Source organism: Aspergillus aculeatinus, assembly GCF_003184765.1.
Source record: "Aspergillus aculeatinus CBS 121060 unplaced genomic scaffold BO66scaffold_12, whole genome shotgun sequence".
NCBI lineage: Eukaryota > Fungi > Ascomycota > Eurotiomycetes > Eurotiales > Aspergillaceae > Aspergillus > Aspergillus aculeatinus.
Window position 1 is genome coordinate 54,159 of NW_020291481.1, and position 27,283 is coordinate 81,441.

The following is a 27,283-nucleotide window of genomic DNA, read 5'->3' on the forward strand; positions in this document are numbered from 1 at the left end:
AGGCCCCCAATAAGCATACCATCTCCTGCAAGTGCGTGCGTGTGTGCACTTGTGCTGTGCAGGTTCGCCTCTCCCCTCCTTCTCCCACCTCCAAATGGGTCTGTTTGCAGCCAGCCAGCATACATGTATGTATGTACTGTATGTACATGGACAGACATCTTACTGGTACAGGGGTACTCCATAATGCGCTCACGAACCCGCCGGTGTGTCTGTTCGTACCCATACATACTTACCGATAGGGTGGTTGGATTCTGAGGCGAAGAGAGAGGGTCGTCACGGGATGAGCATGAGCGAAATACTTACTAGGTGGTCAAGCGCGCGGAACTTTTCCCCCTACTCTCTGTCAATCAACCTCTGCAGTAGGCAGTAAGCAGTAAGCAGTAATCAGTAGTTAAGGCTGCTTCGATTGAGTTTGGAACGGGATTGTCCTCTTGTAATCATAGGATAGCCCAATTGGGAATTCTCCGAGCTGACGCTGACGACAAGATGGGATTGATACATCTGGTGTCTCATGTTTTTTTTCTCTGTGTGCTTACCGTGCTTCCCAGGTTGATGATGCTGATGAGAGGAGAAAGGTCTAGAGGGTTATGGAGTCGGTTCTGGGGGTGATGATTGGGGGGTAAGTTGAGCAGTGGTTGGTTCTAGCCTTGATTGCTTTTTTTACTTCTAAGTATCTACAAGGGGCAGAGAGGGAATTCTGGAACTAGTTACTCAGTGCTTACTGGTTTGATGATCAAGTGAGACTGAAAGTGACTTGCTGCTACTGCTACTGCCACTGCCACTGCCAGGTTTCGAGGTTGCTGGCCCGTGCAACCGACGACAGCTTCCGGCCTGAGCCCTGCCCTGCCCTGCCCTGCTTTCCAGTACCGTAGCTTTGCTGCTACTCCAGGCTGTCTGCCAGTGCACTGCATCCAACGTGGCAGCAGAGCAACCAATCATCAGCCGCTGGCCCAGTCATCCGAGCCGCTAGTCCCCATCCGGACGAACCGCCCTGTCATTGGTCTGATCTCCATCGCCTCACTTTCGGATCCATCATGGATCATGGATCGATTTTCTTACTCCTTTTCCTGGCAGTTCGCATGGCAATTCACGGTCGGTCATCCACTACGCACAGAAGACTTTCCACCTGCTGGGGAATAGAGTTGGGTTTGAATCGAAGGGACGGTTGAACAACAACCACACAACAACAGTGTTCGGGAGAGTATAGCATCATCGGATTGGAAAGACGGTGTAGTTCTAGTCACTCCTCCACTGTCGAAGATCGTTGTCGCAAGTGTCAACAGGGCACGCCCTCCCGCCTGTCCCCTGTTTGATTCGACGTTTCGTATAGATACCCGTCTCAACTGAGTAACCAAACCCACCTGCCTGGCTGGAAGGAGGGGAGAGTAATAATGTAGAGGAGAGGATGAGCTGGCACTACTCATTGAGTCGACTAACAGAGTCTATACCTATACACCAAAGTCACAGTTTCCCGTCTAAGTTCTACTGTCCCGACCACAACAACAAACTGTCACTCCCATCCATCTATCTAACCCTCCGCCCCCAAGATCGGTCGTGCGTGCCCTGTCAAGCACACGAAACAATGGACCAGCACTCGGGAGGACGCCTGGTGGGGCTTTCCCTCATTTTTAGGGAAATGGATGAGCCGGAATGAGGTAGACAGTAACGTTAAAGGTTGCTTTCTTTGCTTCTTCCTGCTCATAAAATCCCTCCAGCCTCATTCTGACCACTCGAAACTCAAGCCAACGGGGCGCACGAGAGAAAGAAGGAAAACAACGAGTGACAAAAAGTGACGAGTGGGAAGAGGCAGAGATGAGAAGTGAGAGATCCTTTGTGCTAGGTCGCTAGTCTAGTTGCTATTTACTAGGTAGCCTAGGTAGCTTTGGGAACTGGGTTTCTCGCTCGGGGGGAGGGAGGCTGGAACCAGGGTCAGGATCTTGGTCTGTTGCTCGAACCGTCGCAGGCCATATGGAGAATTGCCGCCCCGTTCCAATCCAGCAATCCCGGGGAGAAACTGGTAGTGGTGGTGGTGGTGGTGTGTGTGTGTGGCAGTTTCGGGTGCCAATGAGACAGACAGACACTCAAGAGGCGGCGGATTTATTCATCCCAGACTCATTCTCATTCCCAGTTGCATCCCGCGTGCAGCCAATGGATCCCAAAGGAGGGGGAGGGGGAGGGAGGGAGGCGAGCCTGTCGAAACCTTTCCCATCGATTCCGCCCGGGCCAGGCTGGGAAGTGGATTTGTGGTGTGGGAATTGTGGATTGTGCATGATGTGAGTGGAGCCCTTTTTGTATTATTTTTATTATTATTTGGGAAGAACTAATAAATCGGGTGGTCCAAAAGAACAAGACCTGTCACACCTACACCGCCTCTGATGTTGAAGATGTGAGATGTGATGTTTTGATGATGCTGGTGCTGGTGCTGGTGCTGATGATGTTGTGGGTTATTGATGATGTTGTGATTGTAGATGTAGGTTAGTTAGTGGCTGTACGGAGTAAAAGATATACTTCGACTCCTCATCGTGGTGGTTGATTCTTTGTTGTGGTTCCCTTTCTATTGTCTTGTCTGCTGACCTCCTCTTCCTCTTCCTCTTTCTTCCTTTGCTTCCTAAGGTTTCCTTCCCTCCCTTCCGGCTCTGTCCGCAGTCTGCAATCAAACAAGACACTCACTCCCTTGCCTTCCACTTGTCTGACTATGGCAAAGCATTCTATCTACCGTACTATCTACCTCTTACGTAGGAGCGACCAGAAAGAGGGAAGGGGTGGAATGGGAAAATCATGGATCCGCCCAGGCTCAGCTCTTTCATACTCAGTAACATATTATTGTTCGCCTCCCTCGGACCCCCATCCAGTCTGATCCACTCTCCATCCAGTCTAAGCATCATACATTGTTAGTCGAGTGGAGTGTGGGGTTCTTAGGGAAGGTCTGCAATCCCGTGTGATTCGCCTGGGAACCGCTGCGGTGGCTCTGGCCACGAGTCTAAACTCCGTGGAATTAAATTCACCACCTCCTTATCATCCCGCCCATTTAGTCCTACGCATAGTAATTCCTAGTAATTCCTAAGTAATTCCTAGTAACTATTTATTTTTACTGTTGGACTACTTATTTTTACCTACTTTACCTACTTACCCTACTCTATTATTCTACCTTCCCCGTATTGATTTTCCCGTTCCTCTCCCTCCCTCCCTTCCTCTCTCTCCTTTTCCCTCGCCCGTTCCCCCCTCTTCCAACTCTCTCTCTCTCTCTCTCTTTCTCTCCCTCTCCCCGCCTGTCTGTCTGTGTCTGGTTCCGCGTCTGTTTTAGTCTCTGTCCCTCCCCCTTTCGATCGGTGTATCTGCTTCTTGTTTCTTCTTTCCTTCTATACTTAAATAGTTGGTGCACCTTATCCTCCCCCCCTCCCCCTCTCCACCCCCTTTCCCTTGCGCATAACACAACACCACACATACATCCCTCCCACCCACTACTCTTCACTCGCCTTACTCGCCTTACTCGCCCATTATTAACAGTCCGTCCATCGGGCCCCCATCGGATCTACAATCTTCAACCTTCTGGATCGCGCATCAACAACACTTCCGCTCGGATTGCCACTGGTTTCTCACGCCTCCCCCCACTAATAGAGAGGCAAAAAAAAAACACAAAGGGCAAAGGAGATTAATATTCCACTCGCACCTCGACACACCATCCATTGGACATTCACCCCTAGGATCTTGATTGCCCGGCCTATTTGATCGACTTCCAGATTCCCTTCCTTCAATGGCTCCCTGAAGTTATCTCAACTGGACAGAAAGGCGACTACTCTCTTTCCCCGTTTCTCTGGACCTTGGATACCTTGACTTTGACTTGACCACCGTCCCGCCACCCGGATTTTGGACCCCAGGATTTATATCAACGATCCCTTACTGTGTCTCTGCCTCCTTCGCCCTTCACTTTACTTTGACAGAGACTCGTGTGTGTCTAACACCAGTCTCTTCAACCTCCCGTCCTCATGCTCATGCTTCCCCCTTCCCCCGTCTACGGCATGTATCCCCCCATGCTGCCCACTCCGCCCCCCACTCCGCCCGCGCGCTGCTATGCTCCGGAAGACCGCTTGGGACTGCTCCTGGCCAACCGGCTGGAGCTCACCAGCATCCTGGGTGTAGGCGCCTATGGTGTGGTCTACACGGCCGTCGACATTCATACCAATGTCCTGTATGCTGTCAAGGCCCTCAACAAGTCCGGACTGGATGCTCGTCAGCTCAAGTTCCAGCAGCGGGAGATCAAGCTACACCATATGGCCAGCCAGCACCCCAACGTGGTCTCCCTGGTACGCATCATGGACTCGGTGGACTGCACCTACGTGGTCATCGAGTTCTGCCCCGAGGGTGACCTGTTCTCCAGCATTACCGAGAAGGGCAACTTCGTGGGCAACGACTTGCTGGTCAAGCGCGTGTTCCTGCAAATCCTGGATGCCGTCCACTTCTGCCACTCGATTGGAATCTACCACCGGGACCTGAAGCCGGAGAACATCCTGGTGACAGAGCAGGGCCTGACGGTCAAGCTGGCGGACTTCGGTCTGGCGACCACCGACTATCTGACATCCGACTTTGGTTGCGGGTCAACCTTCTACATGTCTCCAGGTATGTGTTCTTTGGTTTGATGGTCGGGTAGAACAGGCCAAGTATTGCCATGGACAACAGCTGACTTGACCATAGAATGCCAGCAACCAAGTTCGCGATCGGTGACGTGCTACGAATCAGCGCCTAACGATGTGTGGAGTCTCGGGGTCATTCTGGTAAACCTGACGACCGGCCGCAACCCGTGGAAACGGGCCTCGATTGAGGACTCGACGTTCCGCGCATATCTCAAGGATCCGTACTTTCTCAAGTCCATCCTGCCCCTGTCCGATGAAATGATTTGTATCCTAAGCCGTATCTTTGAGTGCGACCCTTCCAAGCGGATTACCATCCCGGAGCTCCGCCAGGTGATCATGGATTGCCCGCGGTTCACCATGAACCCTGTTATCCCCTGGGCCAGCGGACCCGTTGACTATCTCAACCCCGTGTCCGGGCCCGTGGACACGTTCAACACGCAATCTTCCGTTTCCTCTGGATCCTCTCAGTACTCCGACTTCTCGAACTCAGTGGTCTCCAGTGCTTCATCCTACACGGAAGGCTATCCCGACATGGACAGTGTCTCGTCGATGTCTTCTGTGGGATTCGAGACTGAAGACTGCAAGGACTTCTACCCTACGGACCCGATCCAGGCGCCTGAGGGACACGTCATTCCTTTCAGTTTGATTCCTGTTTATTGAATCATCCAAAAACAAAAACAAAAGCACTTTACGCAGGTCACGATTAACGGCATTTGACATCCGTCTCTACTGGGTCACTGTTCGACTGTATTTTTCCACAGGACAGCCAGGAGATTTCACTTTTCGACACTACATTCTTTGGACATACGCCTCCTTCCGGATTGGATTTATTATACCCTATTTGTTTTGGCATAAATTGCCTTTTCAGTTGATGCAGCTACAGCCTTGTTCTTGAGGATAGGCGGCCGTGGATTGTTTAATAATGGTTCCACTTGGGTGGAATTTTGCTTGGGTTGACTCGGGGATACACTTGTTGGCGTTGAATTGGGCGACGGCATTGAAAGAAAAGAAAATACCCCGGATATATTGGAGTTGCCTTTTGATCTTATACATAATTACATAGTGTGGTTTGATGCTTGGTTGGACTGGCAAGTGGCAAGTGGCACAGGTAACTTATGGCAACGTTTGATTCTTGATTCTTTCGATTATGGCAACGTTTTACTAGTTGCCTTACACTTCTTGACAACATTCACACATTGACAACATTATGATGGACATACTTGTACTTTTATTTCACTGTTGCAACTGTTGAGTTGTTAGGTAGATGCTGCTGGCTTGTGTTACTGCTGAGGTCATGCGTGATGTTAGGCAAGCGCAACTCAGGCAGCTATGGTTGTTGCCTATATGTACATTAGTGTATTGAAGCGACTTCTGACTCGCACTACATGGTTTTTATATAGACTCAGCATAGTGCTATAGGTAGACGACATGGCTCCATAGTAGTTAGTAGACACAGCTTTTACTCCACTGTTATCAGTGTTCTTATCCACCATATGAACCTTAAAATAAGGCAGAGACACAGTATATACTCCTTGCCACTGCACACTATGTACTAGCATCTAAGTTACAAACTATAGATCGACCCCATCCCACACTACAGATACAAAAGCCTTCGCCCCCCCAAAACCACCCAAAACCACCCAAGACCAAGACCAAGACCCAAAGCAAAAACCAAACCTACATCTACATATTCCTCCCCCCCGTAACCCGAACCGTCTCCCCAGTCACATAAGCAAACAACGGACTCGCCACCGCCAACACCACCCGCGCCGCCTCCTCCGCACTCGCCGGCCTGCCGAGCGGAATATCGGGATACTGTGTGGCGGCCCGCCCCTTACCTGAAGCTGAAGCTGAAGCTGAAGCTGAAGCGTTCCCGTTCCCATCCCCATCCCCATCCCCATCCCCATCCCCACCATCCCTTGAAGAGAAGGAGGACCCCCCCCGCCGAGCAAGCAACGCACGCCCCGGGATCCCCAACGCGACCCGCTCCCCGCCCGCCGTGACCATGACCGCCCCGTCCTCCTTGGGCCCGGTGAGGCGCGTCCGCACGTGCCCGAACGCCACCGTGTTGGCGCGCACCCCGAACCCCGGCCCCCATTCTTTGGCGATCGTCTTGGTCAGTCCCGTTATGGCGGCTTTGGCGGTGCTGTAGTTTGCTTGGCCTCTGGGGGGTGTTAGTGGGTGATTGGGGGGAGGCTTAAGGATTAGGGGGGCTGGGTAGGCTAGGCTAGGCTAGGGCAAGGGTTGATTTGGGTTGGGTAGGGTAGGGTAGGGTAGGGTAGGGGGCGTACGCATTCCCATGCACCCCGCTCGTGGAACTGATATTCACGATACACCGGGGTTCGCCGTCCTGGAGCCGGAAGAACGGGGCGGCGGCGCGCACGAGCTGGAAGGGCGCCGTCGCGTGGATGGCGAGCATGCTGGTGAATTGCGGGGTTGTCATCTTTCCATAAGTTCGGTTCCCTTTCGGTTAGTGGCCGATCTTATCTTTCTGAATAAGGAGGAGGACGAGGACAGGGACAGCGGTAAGAGTGGAGGGGTGGGTGAGGGTGAGGGTGAGGGTAAGACTACCTTGTGAATCACCCCGTCCCAGGTAAACCCCGCGTTGTTGACGAGGATGTGGATCTTGCCGTTCCCGAACTCGGCCGTCTGCTGGATGAGGGTGTCGATGTAGCTTTCGTCGGTGAGGTCGCCGGGGAGGGCGATTGCGGTGGCGGGGCCGTGCTGGGTGTTGAGGTCGCGGGCAAGGGCGTGGGACTTTTCTGTTGCGGGGGTTAGTGGCTTTGCGTGGTGCTGTGCTGTGCTTTGCTTTGCTGGGCTTTGCTTTGCTTTCCTTGGGAGGGTAAGAGGAAGGGTAGGTATTATCTCAATTAAGTAGAGGTAGGGCAAGCCAAGGTAAGCCAGAATCTCTAACCCAGAACTTGACCCAAGTGATCCAAGTTGCTCCAAGTAAAGCAGCGCAAAAGCAGCGCAACAGCAACACAAAGGCAAGGCAGCAAACTAACCACCATCCACATCGGCAATGACCACGCGCGCCCCCTCCCTCGCGAACAGCCGGGCGGTTTCGGCGCCGATGCCCTGCGCGGCGCCCGTGATGAGCGCGGTTTGGTTGGCCAGGAGGCCCTGGGGGTAGGTTAGCTGGGTGGATAGCTGGGTAAGCCGGTTCATTCTGCTGGTTTGGAGGGGGTGTGAGGTTGAGTTTGGGTGGATGTTGAATGTAGGGTGTTGTATGCGGATAGGAGGTATAGTTATTGGGTGGTGGTTTGTGGTTTGTGGTTTGTGGTTTATGCGGGGGGAATGGAGAAGATGCCTCGGCCTCGGTCCATACCCACTCTAGCCGAGAGCCGTTCTTTCGGAAGTATTATAAAGTACAAGCATGCGATGCAATTGAGAAAACCTTACATTGCTATTGATGCAAAACGTGGTGGGAATCTCTACACAACTATGACATAGGCTTGGGGCTTAGACTTACACTAGGCTGAGAAAGTGACCTGGGCTGAAAGTTCATCAGGGTCGCACATTGCTTACTTTGTTACAATCCCAGGTAGTATCCTCCTCCCTCGTGTTCAACTGTAGTACTCATGATGCCCTTCTCTCCCGACTCCCTTCTGTCCGTTCGTCGCTCAAAAACCACTTTCAATTGTACTACACCACAACTCTAGAAGGATGGGTATCACTAACTTCACCGACTACGTCCGATGGTGCCTCTCACAGCACCCACAACAACACATACAGCCACCCCCCGCCATCGCTTGCAGAAACGCCTCCACCGTCGCATCGTGTCCCGCCAGGATCTGCAGGATCAAATCCCCGTTCTCGAACGCCGCCGTCAGATCCGTCGCCCCCGTCGCCGTCGCCCCAGGGCTGCCGCTGCCACCACCTCCACCGCGGATGAAAAGCTCCTGCCGACTCACCTCCGTCGTCTCCTGCAGTAGGCTCACCACCTCCCGACACTGCAGCAGCCGGCCGCGCAGCAGAAACCGCCGAATGCGGCGCGTCTCGTCCAGCGCGATCTCGTACTCCCCGTAGCCCACTAGCACCCCGGGGTCGTTTGCTGGTGACGTGGACGTGGCGGTCGATGCAGCAGCAGCAGCAGCAGCTGCTGCTGCTGCTGCGGTGGTGGTGTTTCCTGTCAGGGACAGCTCGTAGGGAATGGCGAAATCAAACAGCTGCACGGTAAAGTCCACGATCGAGGCAGCATACAGCAGATGCGTGCCGTCTTTGGGACAGCCAGGACACTGCAGAAAGATGCGGCACGTCGCCAGCGCGGTCGCGATGGCTTGCAAAAGCAGATCAAACCGCGGGTGATGCACCATCGTCGTCACGGACCGCAGGCGGTTCATGTGGAACACCAGCGCGTCGCCGCAGTCGCACGTCGGTTGCATATGCACCGCCAGTGGACAGCTGGTGATCCCCTTGGTGATGAACTCCTTCTGCAGGAAGATCGGCGACATGGACGACGTAGCGGTGGTGGTGGTGGTCGTCGTCGTCGTTTGGTCGAAGATGGACAGCTGCGGCGGAGGTGGTGGTGGCGGTGGTGGTGGTGGCACGTATCCCCCCGGCGGCGGACCCCCCATGCAAGACGGATGAGGATGAGGATGATACCCGAGATGCTGCGCTGCGGCGCACGACTCGTCCAGTAACGAGGAGACGTCCGTCATGCTAACTCCCTGACTATCAGGACTGTTAGAATGGCTGGGTTGGCTGGTATCCTGGGGACTCTTTGCATAGCAATCGAGAAGAACCTCATTAGCTTTCACATCCAAAAGCACACACCTAGTAAAGAGGTAAAGTGGGCAAAGACTCACCGGCTCCTCCAAGATCCCATCAACCACCGAAGGTGGCTGACTCGACACAAACGGCTCAATATAATTCCACCCGCCATGGAGATTCCCACCCCCACCGGGACCACCGTCTCCTCTTGAAATCATCGGCTTCCGTTGCTCCGGATGCTGATTCTGTTGCTGTTGCTGCTGCTGCTGCTGAAGCTGCAACTGCCCCAATTTCCGTAACGTAGCCCGATTCTTACTCCCCTTGGGCTTCCCAGACCGATTGGCAACGCGATACCGACATGTCAACCCATGTCGCAGACACCGGATGCACGCCGACGAGGACGAGGGCGACGAGGAGGGGGCCTCCTTGCCCCCCGACACGGACAGGTTGCATTTCACCTTGGACTGGCGGCAGTTCTCGCACGCAGCCCGGAGTTTCGGGGTGTCGAGAATGTTGGTGGCGCCAGGGCCGGTCGTGCGAGCGGCGTGATGTTCGGTCTTGAAAACCGAGTGTTTTTCTGCCAGCATCTATCCTTTTTATTTTCTCCGTGGATGTTAGAGAGGGAGACTTGTTTTGGTAACTTTGTTTCGTGGGGGGTGTGCGAGCGCGCGTGTAGCTGTGGTTTTGTGTGACCTCCCTCCTTTAATATTCGTGAAAGGGTGGTGGTGGTGGTAGTAGTGGTGGTGTTGTGTCGAGTACCTCCGGGTTAGGGTTGTTGTTTGTTGTTTGTTGGTTTCAATCGCGAGTTCTAGAAATCAAAGGGAAACAACAATGATAGAACACCATGTACAACAAACATACATACACACACAATACAGGCAGCGCGACAGTTTGCCAAGCAGAAGGGAGAAGCCTGCGATTTCTCAATTCGAAAGTTATCGAACTGAAATCGGGGAGATCACCTTTTTATATATACTTCATATGCTTTTCCGAGCAAGAAATGTATAATATAAGCTTGAATCCCATCAACAGCAGCGCGCGCGCATTCTTATTTATATCGACCACCCACAGTGCTAGTCTTCATACACCCTTCCCCCTAACGCTGGGCTCCCCGTTGCTTGGTTTGCTGGCTGCTGGCGGCTGCTGGGCTGGGGCTGACTGACTGACTGACTGACTGAACTAAATCGAATCGAACTGACTGGCTGGGTGCGGGCTGGCCCAAACCTGCAAGACTTGAACTTCGTATCGCGAAATCCCTAAATGAACGGTAAGCGCAGATGAAGTCAGCCGTCGTGACACCTTAAATCATTCCATCTGATCCACCTCGCATGGGGGGAAGGGAAGAAGAAAAGCCGGGGGCCCTCGCGAATCTGAGCGTCGTCTTGGTTTCTGGACATGTGTGTGTCCAACTGACCTGCCTGTGGATTATTTTTTGCTTCGACATTCTTTATCATCTTACTTGTCGGAAAAGAAAATACACACTCCAAAAACAGAAAAAGAAAATCAAAATCAATCTGCCAGATTCGATTTCGGCCATCGTTGCTTGGCCACCACAGCGGCCCAACCATAACCCTCGTCTATTTTCTAACGTAAGAGGTCCAACAAGATAATAAGCTCAAGTGCAACATTGCCTTCGTTTGTTCGGCAGGCCCAGTCAGTGGGCGGGAAGGGAGTTCACCCTCTCTCACTCCTCCCCCCAACTTTAATGCAAATTCTGCATGAATCAAGATATCCAAACTGTAAGGCGAAAAAAGGCTATTGTCTCTGACGTAGCATCTAATAGCACTGGAAAAGAAAATCGGTAGGCAAGCCAGCGCATACCATGTGAGCTGTAAGACTGATTGCGGGATTCGCCTGCCCGGTTTGAAATGTCGCAGGGCAAGCGGTGAACATCTGAATAGATACCCTTAAGAAATTCACAGTTATAAAATGTTGCAATGGTCAGCAAAGAAATGTGGAAATTGAATTGTTAGACAAAATGTCTCGTATCCCGTGTTTTGACGTCAGCGTCTATTTCTCAGCTCATCTTTGCGCTCTAGTACTAGGGGTAAAATGTCAGTCGATTATGGCTAGATTTCCGAAGATGGTGACCAGCAAAGGGCCCCTTGTGCGATCCTAGATCCCCTTGCCGGCGAATCACCGTCAGCTCCAAGCACAGCTGGCGGCGAACCCGCTGTGTCTGTAATCAAACGCCTTCAGCAACCCGGTCAGATGAGCAATTGCGGCGCAGACCACCAGCACGTGAAAAATCTGATGGGAGCTTCCCCACAGATCGAATTGGCCGGGTCGCAAGCGTTCGGGGACCCGAGCCGCATAGATCGCTGCCCCCAGGATGTACAGGAGACCCTGGAGCACCAGCCAGCCGAGTCCGATCTGGCGTGTCATCTGCCCTAGCCCGTACAGGCGTAAACCGTGGATCACGGGAAACACCGCTGACAGGCCCATGCCGACAAACATCGCCGCCCGGAACGGTCGCCAGCCTGGGGTCCGGAATTGAGGGAAGATCGAGACGACGACGCAGCCAAGGCCAATCGTGCAGATCATGCTCCAGTAGAGCCGTTGCAGCGCGGGCTGACAGTAGAAGCCAAAGTAAACGCTGGGGATGAAACTGCCCACCGTCAGCCCCACAATGCCCGCGTAGTCGAAGGCGTTCCCGATGCGCGCCACCATGGGCGAGTGATTCGAGATCGTGTGGTAGGTGGCAGACATGCCCAGGCAAAAGGCCGCCCCGGCGAAGAAGCAGCCGAAGACGATCACGTCCGCCTGCGTCGCCGTTTCATACCGGGGGGCTAGTGCCCGATACAGTGCGAAGGCCGCCGGCACGACCAGCAACGATGGCAGCAAGTGCGTGTAGATGTTGACCGTTTCATTGTGAAGATAGGTCAGGGACTGGAAGGAAACAAGGAAGGAAGCCGAGGCCGGCCGATACCCGCTATGGATGTGCTGGTTATCGCGCTGCCAATGGGGGAGCTCCTCCCAGTGAAGCAGCTTCTTGAGGACTTTGGGAGGCTGTTCCAGCACAGCAGCTGCCACAGCAGCAGGCTGACTCGTGCCCAGAACCTTCTCTTGGCCGTGGGTGGAGTGACGTTGGCGAGGGGCCATCTTCTTCACATGCAGCCTGCGGATACTGTATGTGGGCATGTATGTACAATGACAGATGGATTCCGGGATCTGTTTCAATTCCGTCGACGAGGTTGGCGAGGGAAGAAGAGGACCGGTGACCCTGAACTGAATAAGGTACCCAATATGGCTCGCTTCCAAGACCAAATAGCCCAGGAGTGACCGGGACCCCCGCTAAAATCACCGCGACCCAAAAAAGAGGTTGATGAGGACAAGAAAGTCGGTTGGGACTCAGCGGAAACTCGCCGCTTCCTCGGGCATTGTTGGGGGGCAAAGGACAAGAAAACAAACAGCGCAAACCCTGCAAACACCACCGCGATAGCTAGCATACGGTAGCTACGCTACGGTAGCTTCATCCCCACTCCGTCTCCCTCTTCCCCTCAAATCGTCACTCCAACCGGCTATTCACAACTCGTCGCTCCTTTGATTATGACTAGTCGAGCGCCCCCGATACGCAAAGCTTCCGGGAGTCGCCTGAAGCCCGTGGCAGACTCCCTGGAGACGGTGGGCTTCGTATCTAAAGGAGACCGGAAGTACGCCTGCGCGCCTTCCAACCCCCCACCTCCGCCCGGGCTGACATGCGCAGATTGCTAGACCACAAAGCTCAAAAGGAATATTATAAAAGTATTGTTGAAAGATATATGGCGTTCTGCGCTCTTCATGCGAAGGACATGGATGCTGCCTGGACATCCCTCCCCAGGAGCGCCTCGGATGACGCAACCAAGAACCCGCCTGCTTCCTTACCCACGAAACCAACAGGAACATCCACTCCTTCGGCAGCATCAGAGTTATCTACTATCCTGCTCTCCCTCAGAAAGCTCCGGGAGGCCGTCCTGGCCACTGCATCCACAATCCCTATCATTTTCTCCCAGCAGGTTCACCTGTTCTCCGTTAAGATCGCCATCCGAGCCCAACATCCTCCATCGTATACCCCCTCCCTCCGATACCTCATGGAAGAGCTCCACACTCCATCGCATCCACTTCCAGACTCCGATTTAAAGGAGGTGATATCGTACCAGATCCTTGATTCTGCTTGCCGGCAACAGGACTTGGGTGCCGCTTATGAGCTGCGTGCGCGGGCGCGCAGGAAATATGCATTCAATTCGTCCATGGTCGATGAGGTCCTGCACGCGCTGGCACATGATGACTGGGTTATATTTTGGCGCATCCGTAGGGGAGTAGATTCCAACATGCGCGCCGTCCTCAACTGGGCTGAGGAACGGGTTCGAAGGCACGCTCTCAAAGCTGTGGGTAAAGCTTATCTCAACGCCGATAGCAAGTGGATCACCGAAGGTTGTACCGGAGAGAAGGAGTTGACGTGGGAGAAGCTGGTGGAATTGGAGAAGCTCGGATGGGAGAAAGAAGGTGATAAGATTATCATTAGGAGGCCGAAGCAGAAACCCACCGTCAATCTGACCCCCATCAAGGAGGCTCTGTGATGGTGAATGGCCGAAAAGTGTTGTTATATCATTATATCATGGCTCGGCGAATTATGATTCAAGGTTATGGCGTCTGGCATAGGGTAAGATGCTTGAATTGGTTTAGCCATAGCACATGGATAAGGAGGGTTGAGCTGGAAGGGTTCTTCAACACTGTGCGGCCTGTGTCATCGATTGACATTAGATCTTGAAATCTGCACTTGGCCGGTCCAAGTTCAGGACTCCCGTTACTGGTTGTTTGGCTACAGTCTCGACAAGATCTGTTTTGAGCTTCCCAGCCTTCTCAGAGCACAGCTCGTAGATAGTCGATAAGTTGTACACGAGGCTTGGGAATGAATGCTCTTTTTGTATCAAGGATTCGAGAACTTCACGAGCCTAGAGCCGTAGTCAGCATTGGTTGCCAATCTATTATTATCACACTAGGGGACTTACCTCATTCAGTCGACCAGTGTACAACAAGCAGACTGCTAGGTTCTGCTGGATAATGGCTTCGTCAGGTCTTTGGCGCTCGCGCTCCAGCAGACTGCGCCATTCGTCGGCTGCCGTGCTATATTCACCCTCAGCCATACTGAAGAGGGCGTTGAAGAAGCCCTGCTCATTTTCACTGCCCTCGCTGCACAATAGCCTGGCACTGTCAAGATCGCCGATCAACACCAACAGGAGCGCCTTCCTTGCGTTGCGGGTTTCATTGTCTACGCCTGACATGCGCAAACTAGAGAGTGCCTGTTTGGCCGCATTGAGATCGCCCATTTCGATCAGTGCATTGACGTTCCGGATCCCCAAGTCCGCGAGCCGTTCCCTCCAGAGTTGCCGCTCCGCCGGATCAAGATCTGCCCGCAAGATCTCCCTTCTTGCCTCCAGGCCGATCTCATAAAGACCGCCAATGCCCCTTCGAGAGTCGCCGAACCCTATGCTTTGAAGTCGCACGGCTAAGGCCCTCAGAGGCCATGGCACAATATGGCGAGGATAGCTCGGACCTTTGTCGGATTTATCAGGTAGCGGCTCTACGTAGTAAAAAGCAGAGGTCAAGTCCTCCAGAGCTTTAGACTCCTGTGCGGCAATGATGGTATTCCCGGAAAGCTGTAGGCATGCCAACCGGGTGTAGAACAAAGCAAAGATGCGTTTGATGTCTGTGGGTTTGATCAGAGAAGACGCCAGTATCGTTCCACTGAGATGAGCTGCCAGTAAGAAATGGCCCTCCGTCAGGAGTTTCTCGAGGTTTTGAAGAGTCGAAGATAATGACTCGCTGGAGGCTGGAACGATGAATTCGGAGCGCAATGCATGTGGGATGTCCAGCTGTGACAGGGAGTGATAGATCTCATAGCGAAGAAGGAATGAGAGGTCTTTCTCCACGGTAGGTGGCAGATCATCAGGAGCAAGTGGATCCAGATTCTCAAAGGAAACACCAGACAGCTCAGTTTGAGCTGCCGGGCAGGATTGCCTCAGTGTGTTCACCGTTTCGGTGCCGAGTGGACTGGCTTCATCAGCTTCTTCCTTGACATTGACAAAGTACATCAGTCTGCTTACTCGTCTATTTGGTCAAGTGGACCCTTTGTCGTACTACGAGGTCGGGAAGCTATCATACATTAGCGGGAGACGACCACTACTTCATCTGAGACTCCTTACATCTAGAAGCATTGCGGCTATGCCTGGAAACGGCTTCCATGTCTGGGGCCAAAAGTAGGGGATGCAGAGGCCGAAGAGCATGTACGACAGGACATATACCAGTACCAAGGACCAGGCAGCAAGCTATGTCGCAAACAATGACAAGTTTCGCGGTGCAGAGATCGATGCAAGCAATACTTGCAGAAGAGGTTATGTTGTCTGGAAGGCGGAGCGTCGACCATGGGTGGCAGTAATGCGGGAGCCCGGATTCTGCCCCGGTTCTGTCAGAGCGGTGAAAGGTCGGTCGGATAGACAAACTGGCCCCATCATCAACTGTCAATCGCGCTACAATTTACCCCGTTCCCCAACCTAGGATACTGCAGATCAGCATAAAAGAGATCTATCTGATAACGCACAATCGGTCACTCTTACTTTCTTACATCTCCTCTAAGTTACCACACAAAGCTCTTTCTGAGCCAAAAAAAAACTACTGGATCGCCACCATGACTCTCGCCGAGGAGTTCCGCACTAGAAACTTCAGTATGGACCTGCATTGTTTACACTTTGGCTGATTCAAAGACAGAAAGAGCTAACATCTGTTCGCTTAGGTATTTACGGTCAATGGTATGTCGCGCTTTTTCAATCCAGTGACTTCTGTACAATTCAACCGGCTGGGAGCTTCGCAACTACAATGCAAGCGAAAGAATAACTGCTGCCTGGCCCCCAGCATGGACGCTTGGCGCCTCCGTGATGGGAGCTCATTCAACACCCGCCTGCCAAAGCGCCCAAGCATGCGATACCTGAGGAGCCCTATCGAAGCACGATATATGAGCGGGAGCTGGGAGACGTTGAATCGCAGGCCAGAAGCGCTAATTTGATCTAAACTAGGACCGGTGTTGTGTGCATCATCCTATGCCTGGCTCTCGGCATCGCCAATATCTTCAGTTTCAATGCGGTGATCATCATCTTCAGCGTCCTGTGTCTGTAAGTGGCTTGGTACCCCGCAAAACTGGAATCTGGGACTCACATGTATTGTGCAGTATTTCCGCCTTCATTCTCATCTTCACCGAAGTACCCTTCCTGCTCCGAATCTGCCCGACCTCGCCGAAGTTCGATGAATTCATCCGCAAGTTTACAACCAACTGGATGCGTGCTGGTATGTACGCTGTTATGAGTGTGGTGCAATTTCTCAGTCTGCTCAAGGATGCCACCAGCTTGATTGCTGCGGCTGTTGTTCTCCTGATTGCGGCCATTTTCTACGCGCTGGCGGCCGTGAAGAGCCAAGAGTTTGTCAGCAGTAAGACACTGGGTGGCCAAGGACTCGCGCAGATGATTGTGTAGAGGCCGTAGGCTTTTGCGCAAAAAGGAGAAAACAACTTATACAATGTGAGCAATCTCCCGAGGTCAACGACAAGCTGATTCTAACGAGTGACTTCATTTAGTCAGAAAGTCAAATCATGGAATGCAAGGCTTAATGGGGCTGGAGTTGAGTGTGATGCGGTGATGAGCCGATATCGCGTTCGTGCTGCGACGGAGGGGCTATGCACTCCTTTGCTTTGCTTTGCTTTGCTTTTTGCAAGACCTAATTCAGCTTCGCTGGAGTCTGGGTTGCTGCTGATGCTTTGCTTGAGCCATTCCTATTACCTTGCCTTGTATCGGTCTGCTTTGTTTTTGGCATCTGCTACCTCGCTGAGGTCTTTCGTGATGAGTTTAGATGAAACCTGTAACAACTAGTAGTTCACCGCAGCGAATACCCTACCTACCAGCATCCTGGCGATGAATATGAAATTTGCTCTTTCCAAGGCCAATCGCATATACTCCGGAAAGTCTGTCACCCAGGAAAAGTGGACTAAGCTCGGGCAACCTTCTCTCGATTGAACCTCAGCCCTGGCCCTGAAAGGGCCTGCCCGGCTGTTTGCATTTCCCCTTGACCTCCCGGACGGCATCATGCATCATCAATAAAACCACGGGAATGCGATAGCCGAACTTCAACCACTCAATCAGCTTAGTCCCAGCGCCATCGCCAGTGATCAAGCTCGGTCGAGTTGAGTTCGAGCAATGCTCGTCGGAGTAGCTTTGTTCGTCGCACACGCCTACCTTGATTTATCACATTACAGCCGCACACACATATTACCATGCTAGTGCGAACAGCAACCACAAGTCCAACCAGTTTTCAACATTGAATGCCTAAGGGACAAGATCACTAGTGCATCCTCCGGGGCAATATCGATACGTCATACCTCTGCCCCCTTTCCCCTCGTTTTACCCCTCCATCTCCTCATCGAGTAAGAGAGAAGGCTTCCAGTCTTACCCCGCGCTTCCGGCGGCGCGGTTGGCGTCTGTGCTGACGCTATCCATGCATGTACGGAGAACGAATAAGTTGGAATGATCAGATCACGTTCGATGGAGTTTTCTGGGCAGCCCCGTCTCTCTCCTCCTTGCGATGTAGAGATTCAGAGGGGGACTGAAACTTGCGCAAGATTCTCCTTGGAAGTAACTAGCTTCGTTGTCCGGCTAGGCAACTACAGTAATCAAACCTACCTCACCTATCGATAATATACTGGGCCCCCGTCCCCCTATCATGTGTTGTCCGTAGCTTCGAGAATAGAGAACGCCGGAATTACGCTGATTGGGCCCTGGGATCGGGGATCTTCGAGCCCGAGTCATCAGGAGCTGAGTCCCTTGCTGATTGAGCCGGGGGCCGGATTGTCTGTGTTGATGTGCAGTGCCTAGAGACTAGAGTATGTCTCTCAGTTCTCCCTCGTGGTCTTTTTCCTGCATGCAGGGTGGGTACTTGGCGCTGATAGATGCGTATCGGATTGTCCGGGGGGTTGGGAGGAGGGAAGGGGGGTGGTAGCACGTACTTTACAGTACTTTACGGTGCTGTGCAAAGCGGAGAGTCGACGTCGGATCTGGTGATATGTTTGGGTTTGTTGTTGAAGTATGGATCTAGGCGCACTTGGAGGATGATGTGCAGCTATTGTGTGAGTGTTCTAAGTTGGTTTTGATGGATGTAACAGGTCATATAGTCGAGTGGCTACTGGATACTGGGGTATGTTTCTAGAAAACCACATAGGTACAGTACATTATGTGCCAAATTCGTATTGATTCTAGAATGAGGCCTTTCTATCAACGTACTAACTCGATAAGAAGCTACATAGTATTAGTTGGGTCCAGTCGGTACTAATCTCGCAGCCTTCTTTATCAGAACCGCCTATCGCAAACGCCCAGGATGATACCCCCCGTGGACGATAAGCGAACGGCGGCGAGCGATGGGCTTCATGATGCAATCATGATGTGGAGCCGGTTGAGTCCAGGCTGTTCACCGCCTCGGCGCTGGTGGGGTTTTGGTTGAGAGGGGGTTACTGAGGATGTGGCCAGTCACATCCAAGTCGATACAATCACCTTGGATGCGATACGAAGTACGGAACACATACAGTACTATCGTTTACTTTGCCCAGTAGTGTAGTCGAGTAGTTTCTCAATTTGTCTCGGCGTGATCATGACTCCCGAAGTGATGTATCGGAGTTCTCAATGCCTGCTGGCATTAAAGAGGCCCAAGCCTCTGCAACAGACTGACTAGTTGATGATATGCACACTTCCTGTGACCCATTGAAGCTGTTCACCATGAGGGATATTCTGCATGTTCTTCCCTCCCTTACTCGCCCAGCACATCAGCTGTGCGACATCCGACAACCCTCGAAACAGGCGATCAGGCCCATGTGCATGGCAGCCAGCCAGCCCGCACCGCCACATGAGGGGTTACTTTACTACGTCCTCGTCGTATTGGCATTTGCGCCAGAGAAAAGGTGGTGTAAGCTCTTGCTTAATACAGAGTACTGTACTTCGGGAGCTGGAACTGAATCGTCCCTATCAACTGGCGGCTATGCTACGACCAGGGATAGAAAACACCCTTTAATATTCCCGTGGAGTTAAAATTGTACTCAAGGTACCTGGCAGCCGGGGCTGCTGTCGCATACCAAATCACTAGACTACTACTACCACCACCACAAGCAGCAGCAGCGTGGCGCTTGTGGCTCACAGCTCATCTGGACCATGGTCTGGCCCGGCCGCATTATTTTTTTTTATCTCACTGCTCCTTTTCAGTATGGGGTAAGGTGTAATACAGAGAGGGATTTTCAGTTTTCACGCAAGTCAGTCCTCTCCACTGTCACACGAAATAGGGCGAGGGATTTTTGGGTTTTTACGTCTGTTCATATTTAGCGACGGTTGAAATGGGCCAAATTAGTTCGCCGGCGGATCATCAGGTTGATACCAAGTTTCGACTGGTGGGAGGGAGAGAGAGAGGGGAAGGGGCGCAAGCTCTGCTGGTCAGTATGAGCTATTAATGAGCTCTCGTGGATGCCACCGGCGCAGAACCACAGAATAGTTACTAGATGCTCATCGCTGGGGTTAAATACTAAAGATGCCTAAAGTTTTTAGGTACGGTAGCCGATTCTTATCCTGCAATCCTATGTTCCGCGCATGAGGAGTGGACAATGCAGGCGGTAGAGATGGGGGGAAAATGGTTCGAGATATACGATGCCAACGATTGTAGGAATATTCGAGGGTCCTCTGGCTGATGGATGTACTGATGACTCCTTACTATCTGGTCGGGCCATTGGCTCTATCCAATGACCTTTCGATACAATGGAGCTTCTAATCAGTCTCACGATGGTGGAACGGGCAGGTATCTCAAAGAAAGATCTGAAGGGGACACGAAGATCCAGAACCAATGACGGAAGGGTAGATAGAAATGGATCGAGAGGAAAAATGGTAAACCTAAAAGATGGACCTGGTCCTGGCAATTCAAGGTTCAAGGTTCAAAGTGTTGAACTGAACTTTTCACTCAGTTACTTAGTAGTTACTGTACTCGATCGAGTACGGGCGTAATTGCAACCAACCAAGGTCGTTGGCTCACAGCCTGACAAGGGCGCATACAGTTGATACAGCAGTTGATACAGTTGAGGATACATTGGGGCGCCGTCGGAGAACGTCACGCGATGGGGCGGTGGGCCGTGGCAGGAAAGAATGCGGTTAGTCTGCCGTTACGGCCACTTTGCGGGAGTAATTTACTTTACGGAGTACGGAGTACAGGTCATACATCATACTCATATCTTCTGCCCATCTTTCCTCCCCCTCGGCTTCTGCCCGCTGAACTTCCTCCTCCCTGAATCCTCCTCCCACTTTCTCCTAAACTTTCCTCTCGTCGTCTATACTCTATCTCTCTACTGCTATCTACTGATCCCTTGTTCATACTTCGATCCTCAAGTCTCTTTCCTACTACTATAATTGGCGCTCGACTCCGCTTTCCCTACTGCCTATCCAATTGACGCCATCTGGTCTCCGTCTACTTGGGCCAATACTCCCTCCAAAGCTCGCCCGCATAAGCATAGCACCTCGCATGCTTCTTTTCCCACCCTTAAACCTCGCCGGTAAGCGAATCACTTCTACTCCTCTTATCAAAGTCCCCAAAAATCGACTGTTCCCCCTCCAATTTCGCAAATCTTTCATGTCTTTGTCAAGGCGCTGGCGGGGAATGTCAACGGTGAAAGAAGGTGATCGGTCACGCATCGCGTCTACCTTATCTACTCACTTGGAGAATATGTACATTCCTTACCCTAGATTGCTCCCCGCTCACATCTCAATATCCTTCTTATGAATTCCGATCTTGTCTCAAAAGCCCCTCCAGACATAGACAACGTACTGTCTTTCCCCCCTTTCCATGGCGAACCGAGTGCATATACGGTGACCGATGCAAAGCTGCCCTGTGCTAGCGTCGTCACCGGCCCAACCACTGACACGCACCCTCGCGCGGATTCATGTGACTGGGGATTTGTGTGCCCTCTAGATCCGTAATCAACTGACTTGACTGCCAGAGTTGATCTTCGAACTCAAATTCAATCTGTCATTTGCCTTCTAGCAACCAGCCATGACTACACAAGCAGCCCCCGCCATTCCTCCGCGGCCGTCGAGGTCTCCACAACAGGGTCTTGCACCCGCCTCAGCGGAAGGCCCCAAGATCCCTCCTCGTCCGTCCAATCGTGCTGAGCGCTCTGTATCTCCCTTTCCCGATAGCTACGCCCCGTCTCCTCTGAACGATTTGCCCAACGGATGGGGCCTGAAACGAACCACCTCGAATGACCTACCCCAGAGACCCCCGAGTGTCACGATACCTTCGCTCGGTCAAGAGGGCATTGAATACCAGGACCTGGATGTGGCCAATGTGTCCGAGGCTCAGCAGGCTACACCGCCAGAGACCCGGAACGTGGGAAGCGATTTAAAGCTTCATGCGCCAAGACCGTCATTACCCACTTCCAGCGCCAAGGCAAGGGTGCAGGCTGTGACACGTACAGACTCCCGTCAGGCTGCAGCAGCAGGCCTGGGGCGTGCTCCATCTCCTTCAAATGACGATCATCCCGAGCGGCCTACCCGCTCACTGCACTCGCGAGCCAGCGGCTCTCGTGGTGCCTCCTCAACCATGTCCGCGGATCGTCGACAGTCGTTCCACGGAGAGGAGCATGGCATTCCGGAGATCGGACAGAGAGTCCCGATGTACCCTAATGCAGGCGATGTGCAAGCTCCATCCCCCAGCCCTTACCTCGCCGAACCCCAGGAGAAACGCTCTGGACGCAACCACCACCGCACTCGCAGTGGCCGCGAGGCATCTCTGCCTCCTGGCAGCTACGGTCTGCATGGTCATGGTGTTCCTTCAAACGACAAGTTCGAGAAGGCCTGGTATGAGAAGCACCCCGAAGAATTCGTCCGAGAGGAGCAAGGCCAATATGGCCCAGGTGTTGGTACACCACGGCCCGACTGGGCCTTGAGCAGCGACGATCTGAACAAGATTGTCCGTGGCTCTGCAGTAAATGGTTCTGGGCTTGGTAAGTCCTTGGAGGTCTTTTGGTAATGGGAGATCGTTTCTGATTATGTGACGTACAGGTACATCCCCTGCCCTGGCGGGTACTCCAGATGAGGAGGTCGGCTACATTGCCTCAGACGAATACACACATCAGCTAGTGTCACCGGCACTCGACTCACGTCGTAATTCTCGACTCGCTGTTGAGTCACCTCTACGCAATTCGAGTTTTCCGGCTACCGATGCGCAAGCCCAGCCTGAAACTGCTGTAGAACAGGAAACCGACGACAAATCGACTCACTCCCGCGTCATTCATGTCGACGAACCGTATCACCATTTGCACCATCCGGACGGCTTCGCTCAGACTCCCGGTCCCGAGGAGCTCACCCACAACTTGGATGTCGAGGAAGAAAAGGCGGAGTCTATCCTGGCAGCTGACGAAGTACGCCCGGAGTCTGCCTTCCAGCACCCGGCTGTCTCGCCGACTTTTGGCCGAAATGGCAGTGTAGACTATGAAGGAAGAAGCCGCACTCCAAGCGTGACCCACAGCCGGTCGAACAGCAGGACGGCTAGTATTCACAGCGGTATGCCAGCTCTGGCGAGATACAACTCGCGTGACGAGCACGAAGGCACACATACGCCGCTTGAGGATGTCGAGGAATACGAACCTCTTTTCCCCGAAGACGAGTCTAAGGACCAGAAGCCCATCACTCCCGCAGAGCGCTTCAAGCAGCGTCCGGATCAATTGAAGCACCGGTTTCCCAGCCAAGACATCTGGGAGGACTCACCCAACAGCTTGCAATTATCTGCCACTGTATCTACGCCGGACATCCCCAAGGAGGAGGCTTTTGAAACACCGGAGCAGGAGTCGAATCGCAAGAGCCAGGCGCCTCAGATCGACGCTCATAAAGTCGCTTCACACATTCTGGGAACGGACGATCGGGAAGGCAGGCCTTCACGCCCGGAGATCTCTAAGCAGCGATTTCCGAGTCGAGATATCTGGGAAGATGCACCTGAAAGTCATACGCTAGTGACGACAGTCCAACCGGCAGATGAAGAGGTCAAGAGCCCGGAGGTTCCCTCAAAGCCCAGCATTCCCCTCCGGCCGCTAAAACGCCCGGGACAGGCCCCTCCGGTAGATGCTTCCTCGAAGCCGGTCACTTCCCCTACAGATAAGCGACAACCTCCCTCGATTCCCGACAGACCGAAGCCGCAAATTCCGGCGCGGCCCTCCAAACCTCTTTCGCGCGCCAGCCCTGAAGAGGCCAAGGATACTGCTGCTAAACCCAAGCCAGCCATTCCCGCACGGCCCGGTGGAAGTAAGATTGCCGCTTTGAAGGCCGGGTTCCTGTCCGACTTGAACTCGCGGCTCCAGCTCGGCCCACAAGCGCCCCCTAAGCCACAGGAGAAGAAGGAAGAGGAGGCGCCAGCCGAGAAAGTACCGCTCAGTGATGCCCGGAAAGGCCGTGCGCGTGGTCCCGCCAGGCGGAAGCCAGCTGTCGAAAAGACGCCCGCAAGGCTACCGACCATCCCCGAGGTCAAGATCACGGAGACCTGGAACGTGTGGCAAATGGGTGAAGACGGAACCCTGACCGTCGGTGACGAAAAACCGACCACAGCCCCGACACCTCCTCAGACAACCTCTCCGGAACCCATGGCACCTCCCATCGCCAAGAACCTTGCCGGTGAACCGGCCGAGCCCCAAGCTCCCACCGCCGCTTTCGAGAAAGGAGAAGCCCAAGACGAGCCAGTATCGCCTGGCGCCGTCGCTCCAGCTGCAGCTCCAGCAGACGTCAGCCTGACGCAAGAGACTCTGCCCGAGCCCGTACCGGAACCGACATTCACCGAAGCGAAGCACTCCATCCCGCTGGCCGACGACCACAGCACGGCCGCGCCGGCCCCTGCCGTCGATCCTGTCACCACAGACGATCTATCAGCCGGGAAACCCACCATCATGTCCCCGCCTGACCGATCGCCCATCGACGACATCGCAGCACGACTCTCTGCTTCTGCAGACGGTAAAAGGCCGTCGGAGGGTGACATTGGCGAGACCCTCGACAACTGAGACATTGTGTGGATGGGCGACAGTAAATCATCAGACAATCGCATGCAGTGTTTTTGTCCCAGTATCTTAATCATCTCTTTTCCTTTGCCGTGTGCTGGTGTGTGTCTGTTTGTCTTATGAACCCAATACCAGTTGATAGGAACTGTGTACAAAACAAACAGGAGCAGCAAGAAAACCAACACACCCTTGCGCACAAGGTAGGCAGTAGCCAGCCAAGTCGCATTACTGAATAGTGTACCTGTCCGTATGTAGCCACATACCTATCTATACACAACAAACAATAGATGAAGTCTCCACAGAATGTGCAGCCATCTTGAAATCAGCATCGCATCTATACCTCGCCTGCCGGCAGCTCGCGTTGCGTTATAGTTACACCCCTCAACATCCATGACTATCCCCTATCCTCGCACCATTTACCTCGTACGTATGGCAGCATAGTACCGCACCGCACCGCGCCAGCTCTATCCCAGATATAGTTTCGAACTATACTAGCCATAGAGCCCAATGTCTTCAAGGTTCCCCCCTTCCCTTCCCTTCCCTTCCCTTCCCTTCCCTTCCCTTCCCTCCTCAACTCTGCATTTCACCCCCAACAACATATTACAATCCAGAATCAGTGATTGGAACGTACGAATACGTACTACAGAGCAACAGTACAATCCACCAATACCCACGAGGTCACCTACATGTAGGCCGGTGGATATACAGTACAGTACAGCACAGTACAGTACACAGATTTCATAAACCCGAGTCCGCTTGGCATCTCAAGACTAACGGAAGTAGTTATCGGTTATAGTTATCCACATGACTGAATGACTGAATGACTGAATGACTGAATGACTGGCTGACTACCTGACTACCTGGCTAGCAAAGGCCCGCAGAAAGACGTTAAAAGGCACGATCTAACTTGGACGTCATGCTTCGGCCAGAGCATGAGGATAGGATACTGAAAGGAAGGGGAGGGAAGGGAACTCGGGAATGGATGGCATCGACCGATTGCTTACTCGGAAGGAACTCATAGCAATTCAAAGCAAGAAGGAACTCAAAGTAATTCCAAAGCAAAAAGAGACACACACAGAGTGATGTTAAACTGTCGCGGGAATAGAATGGATGTTTCATTTGTGGTATTCATAGCAACAAAAGCATGTATTATGAACACTTCGGTTAACTAGCTCTTCTTTGCTAATGGAAAATCTGGAGGGAGGGACTGGAAGGGGAGAGGGAGAGATTGAGAATAAGAAAGTACGGGAAATGTTTCTTTAAAAAAAAGGGTATCTTTTATTTGAGATTTTTTTTTGGTCTTTTTTCTTTTTTGTTTTGGTCTGAAGGCGCACACCAGTCATTGAAGGCTGAAACTAGATATACGGGGATTTGGGAGGAGGATGGGGGGACGCTAAAGTTGGGAAAGATTAGAGCAATTTTGAAGGCAGAGTGCGGCTGCCCGGGGTTTCCTTACGCTTTTGCTTCAATGAGAAGGGAGGAGGACATCACGATCTAGCTAGCGGGCAGGTTCTTCAGGTCACCCTTGCCTTCTTTGATCCACTCGGGGTCGATCAAGCGCTCACGCTCGGCGTAAAGCTGCTTATATGCGCCACGGATGGTGCCATCGCTGACGTGGGCCACCTGGGAGATCTCCTTAGCGGACTTGCCGTGGCCCATCAGGTACGAAGCCATGTAGATGCAGGCGGCCACGATAGACAGAGGAGAACGGCCAGCCAGGTCGCCCATGGTGGTGACGCGATCAGAGAGAGCAGAGGAGACGCTGGTGACTTGGAAGGGAAGATCGAGAAGGTTGCAGAAACGGTTGCAGAGATCGCTGGGCTTGGTGGAGGTGGTCGCGGTGTAGGTGTCGTTGGGATCGGGGACACCACCGCTCGAAACCACGGCGTTGATCCGCTCGAGGTTTTGAGCCGTGAAGAACTTCTCCAAAGCCTTGTAGATGCGTCCAATCTCCTTTCGCGTGACCTTCGTGACAGCGAAAATCTCGGTAAAGGTACGGGGCACCTTGCATTGACGACACGCAATGAAGATACAACCGGCGATGATCACGTCTTGCGATTTGCCCTTGAAAGCCTTGGCGTCATCGACAATCTTGAACAGATACTTGGCGGTGTCTGCAACGTTCTTCTGGATATTGAAACCGTCGCAGAGCGCGCCAATTTCCTTGTACGCCGCCAGGAGGGCCTTGTTGGCCTTCTCACTCGACTGCTTGTTCTGAGCGCGGTAGAGGTCGCGCACTCGACCCGAGCCACCGCTGGCAATCTGAGTTTCCAACTGGTCACCATTGAGTAGCGGGTTCGTTGCGTCTCCAACACGAGATGGATCATCGTTGTTCTGGTCATCGTTCGAAAAGGTACGCCATTCGGAATGCATGTCGATTTCTCGATCAGCAAGCACCAGCCCGCAGGATCCGCAGACAGTTTCGTGAGAGCCGGGGAACTCGAGATTCGGGGGGACCTCTTTGCACTCGGGGCAGATGATGTGGGCGGATAGATTCTTCTTCCATTGCGGCTCAGCTTTCTGGGTGGCCATTTTCTCTGGTCGTATCGTGTTCTCTGCGATGGACTGTGGGGTTGGCGCCGGCTCGACTTTCGCGGATTTCCTGTAGTAGAGCGGCTTCTGTTTGCGCGCACACAAACGAATGTAAAGCGGCGAGAACAGTGTGGCGACTGTTCTTCGTCAAGGGAGGATTCAAATCCTCTTCAGCAACAACGCAAAGGGAGCAGCGGCGCGGATCGTGAGTCTCGCGAGCAAGTCACGTCTCTGCGTCTCACTGGCTTTCGTTCTCATGTTAGCCTGCTGCAAACCCTTTCCAAGCAAGATGAAGACAACTCCCAGCAGAAGGAGGATATGA

General features: G+C 53.0%; 9 protein-coding genes across 9 annotated transcripts; 5 read left to right on the forward strand and 4 right to left on the reverse strand.

Annotated features, from left to right (window-relative positions):
* Nucleotides 1-3,716: 3,716 nt before the first annotated feature.
* Nucleotides 3,717-5,376, forward strand: BO66DRAFT_29671 (serine/threonine-protein kinase). Its single transcript, XM_025643199.1, has 2 exons — nucleotides 3,717-4,617; nucleotides 4,693-5,376. The coding sequence occupies exons 1-2, from the start codon at nucleotides 3,987-3,989 to the stop codon at nucleotides 5,289-5,291; spliced, it is 1,230 nt and encodes a 409-aa protein (XP_025506096.1). The 5' UTR covers nucleotides 3,717-3,986; the 3' UTR covers nucleotides 5,292-5,376.
* A 938-nt stretch (nucleotides 5,377-6,314) lies between these two features.
* BO66DRAFT_369428 (NAD(P)-binding protein) lies at nucleotides 6,315-9,933 on the reverse strand (the record flags this gene model as incomplete). The annotated part of the gene is made up of 8 exons (XM_025645372.1): nucleotides 6,315-6,475; nucleotides 6,545-6,795; nucleotides 6,923-7,074; nucleotides 7,203-7,393; nucleotides 7,637-7,800; nucleotides 8,454-9,142; nucleotides 9,284-9,384; nucleotides 9,544-9,933. Coding segments are annotated over 8 exons (2,099 nt in total), but the record flags the coding sequence as incomplete, so codon positions are not given.
* A 1,553-nt stretch (nucleotides 9,934-11,486) lies between these two features.
* Nucleotides 11,487-12,446, reverse strand: BO66DRAFT_318001 (hemolysin III family protein; the record flags this gene model as incomplete). Its single annotated transcript, XM_025643584.1, has 1 exon — nucleotides 11,487-12,446. The coding sequence occupies one exon, from the start codon at nucleotides 12,444-12,446 to the stop codon at nucleotides 11,487-11,489; it is 960 nt and encodes a 319-aa protein (XP_025506098.1).
* A 389-nt stretch (nucleotides 12,447-12,835) lies between these two features.
* On the forward strand, nucleotides 12,836-14,224 carry BO66DRAFT_389979 (uncharacterized protein). Its single transcript, XM_025646906.1, has one exon. The coding sequence runs from the start codon at nucleotides 13,043-13,045 to the stop codon at nucleotides 13,901-13,903; it is 861 nt and encodes a 286-aa protein (XP_025506099.1). The 5' UTR covers nucleotides 12,836-13,042; the 3' UTR covers nucleotides 13,904-14,224.
* On the reverse strand, nucleotides 14,084-15,486 carry BO66DRAFT_317976 (uncharacterized protein; the record flags this gene model as incomplete). Its single annotated transcript, XM_025643583.1, has 3 exons — nucleotides 14,084-14,278; nucleotides 14,336-15,377; nucleotides 15,431-15,486. 3 exons carry the CDS (start codon nucleotides 15,484-15,486, stop codon nucleotides 14,084-14,086), a joined length of 1,293 nt encoding a protein of 430 aa, XP_025506100.1.
* Nucleotides 15,487-15,925: 439 nt separating this feature from the next.
* Nucleotides 15,926-17,044, forward strand: BO66DRAFT_427155 (Tvp18 family protein). The gene is made up of 4 exons (XM_025650329.1): nucleotides 15,926-16,048; nucleotides 16,117-16,132; nucleotides 16,397-16,492; nucleotides 16,549-17,044. Exons 1-4 carry the CDS (start codon nucleotides 16,012-16,014, stop codon nucleotides 16,847-16,849), a joined length of 450 nt encoding a protein of 149 aa, XP_025506101.1. The 5' UTR covers nucleotides 15,926-16,011; the 3' UTR covers nucleotides 16,850-17,044.
* On the forward strand, nucleotides 16,929-17,326 carry BO66DRAFT_30445 (uncharacterized protein). Its single transcript, XM_025643230.1, has one exon. It carries the CDS (start codon nucleotides 17,012-17,014, stop codon nucleotides 17,240-17,242), a length of 231 nt encoding a protein of 76 aa, XP_025506102.1. The 5' UTR covers nucleotides 16,929-17,011; the 3' UTR covers nucleotides 17,243-17,326.
* Nucleotides 17,327-21,215: 3,889 nt separating this feature from the next.
* On the forward strand, nucleotides 21,216-24,467 carry BO66DRAFT_30519 (Aim21 family protein). Its single transcript, XM_025643236.1, has 2 exons — nucleotides 21,216-22,392; nucleotides 22,451-24,467. The coding sequence occupies exons 1-2, from the start codon at nucleotides 21,441-21,443 to the stop codon at nucleotides 24,430-24,432; spliced, it is 2,934 nt and encodes a 977-aa protein (XP_025506103.1). The 5' UTR covers nucleotides 21,216-21,440; the 3' UTR covers nucleotides 24,433-24,467.
* Nucleotides 24,468-25,704: 1,237 nt separating this feature from the next.
* Nucleotides 25,705-27,040, reverse strand: BO66DRAFT_30586 (transcription factor SUA7). The gene is made up of 2 exons (XM_025643240.1): nucleotides 25,886-27,040; nucleotides 25,705-25,822 (listed from the first exon to the last, which is right to left on the reverse strand). Exon 1 carries the CDS (start codon nucleotides 26,959-26,961, stop codon nucleotides 25,924-25,926), a length of 1,038 nt encoding a protein of 345 aa, XP_025506104.1. The 5' UTR covers nucleotides 26,962-27,040; the 3' UTR covers nucleotides 25,705-25,822; nucleotides 25,886-25,923.
* Nucleotides 27,041-27,283: the final 243 nt, after the last annotated feature.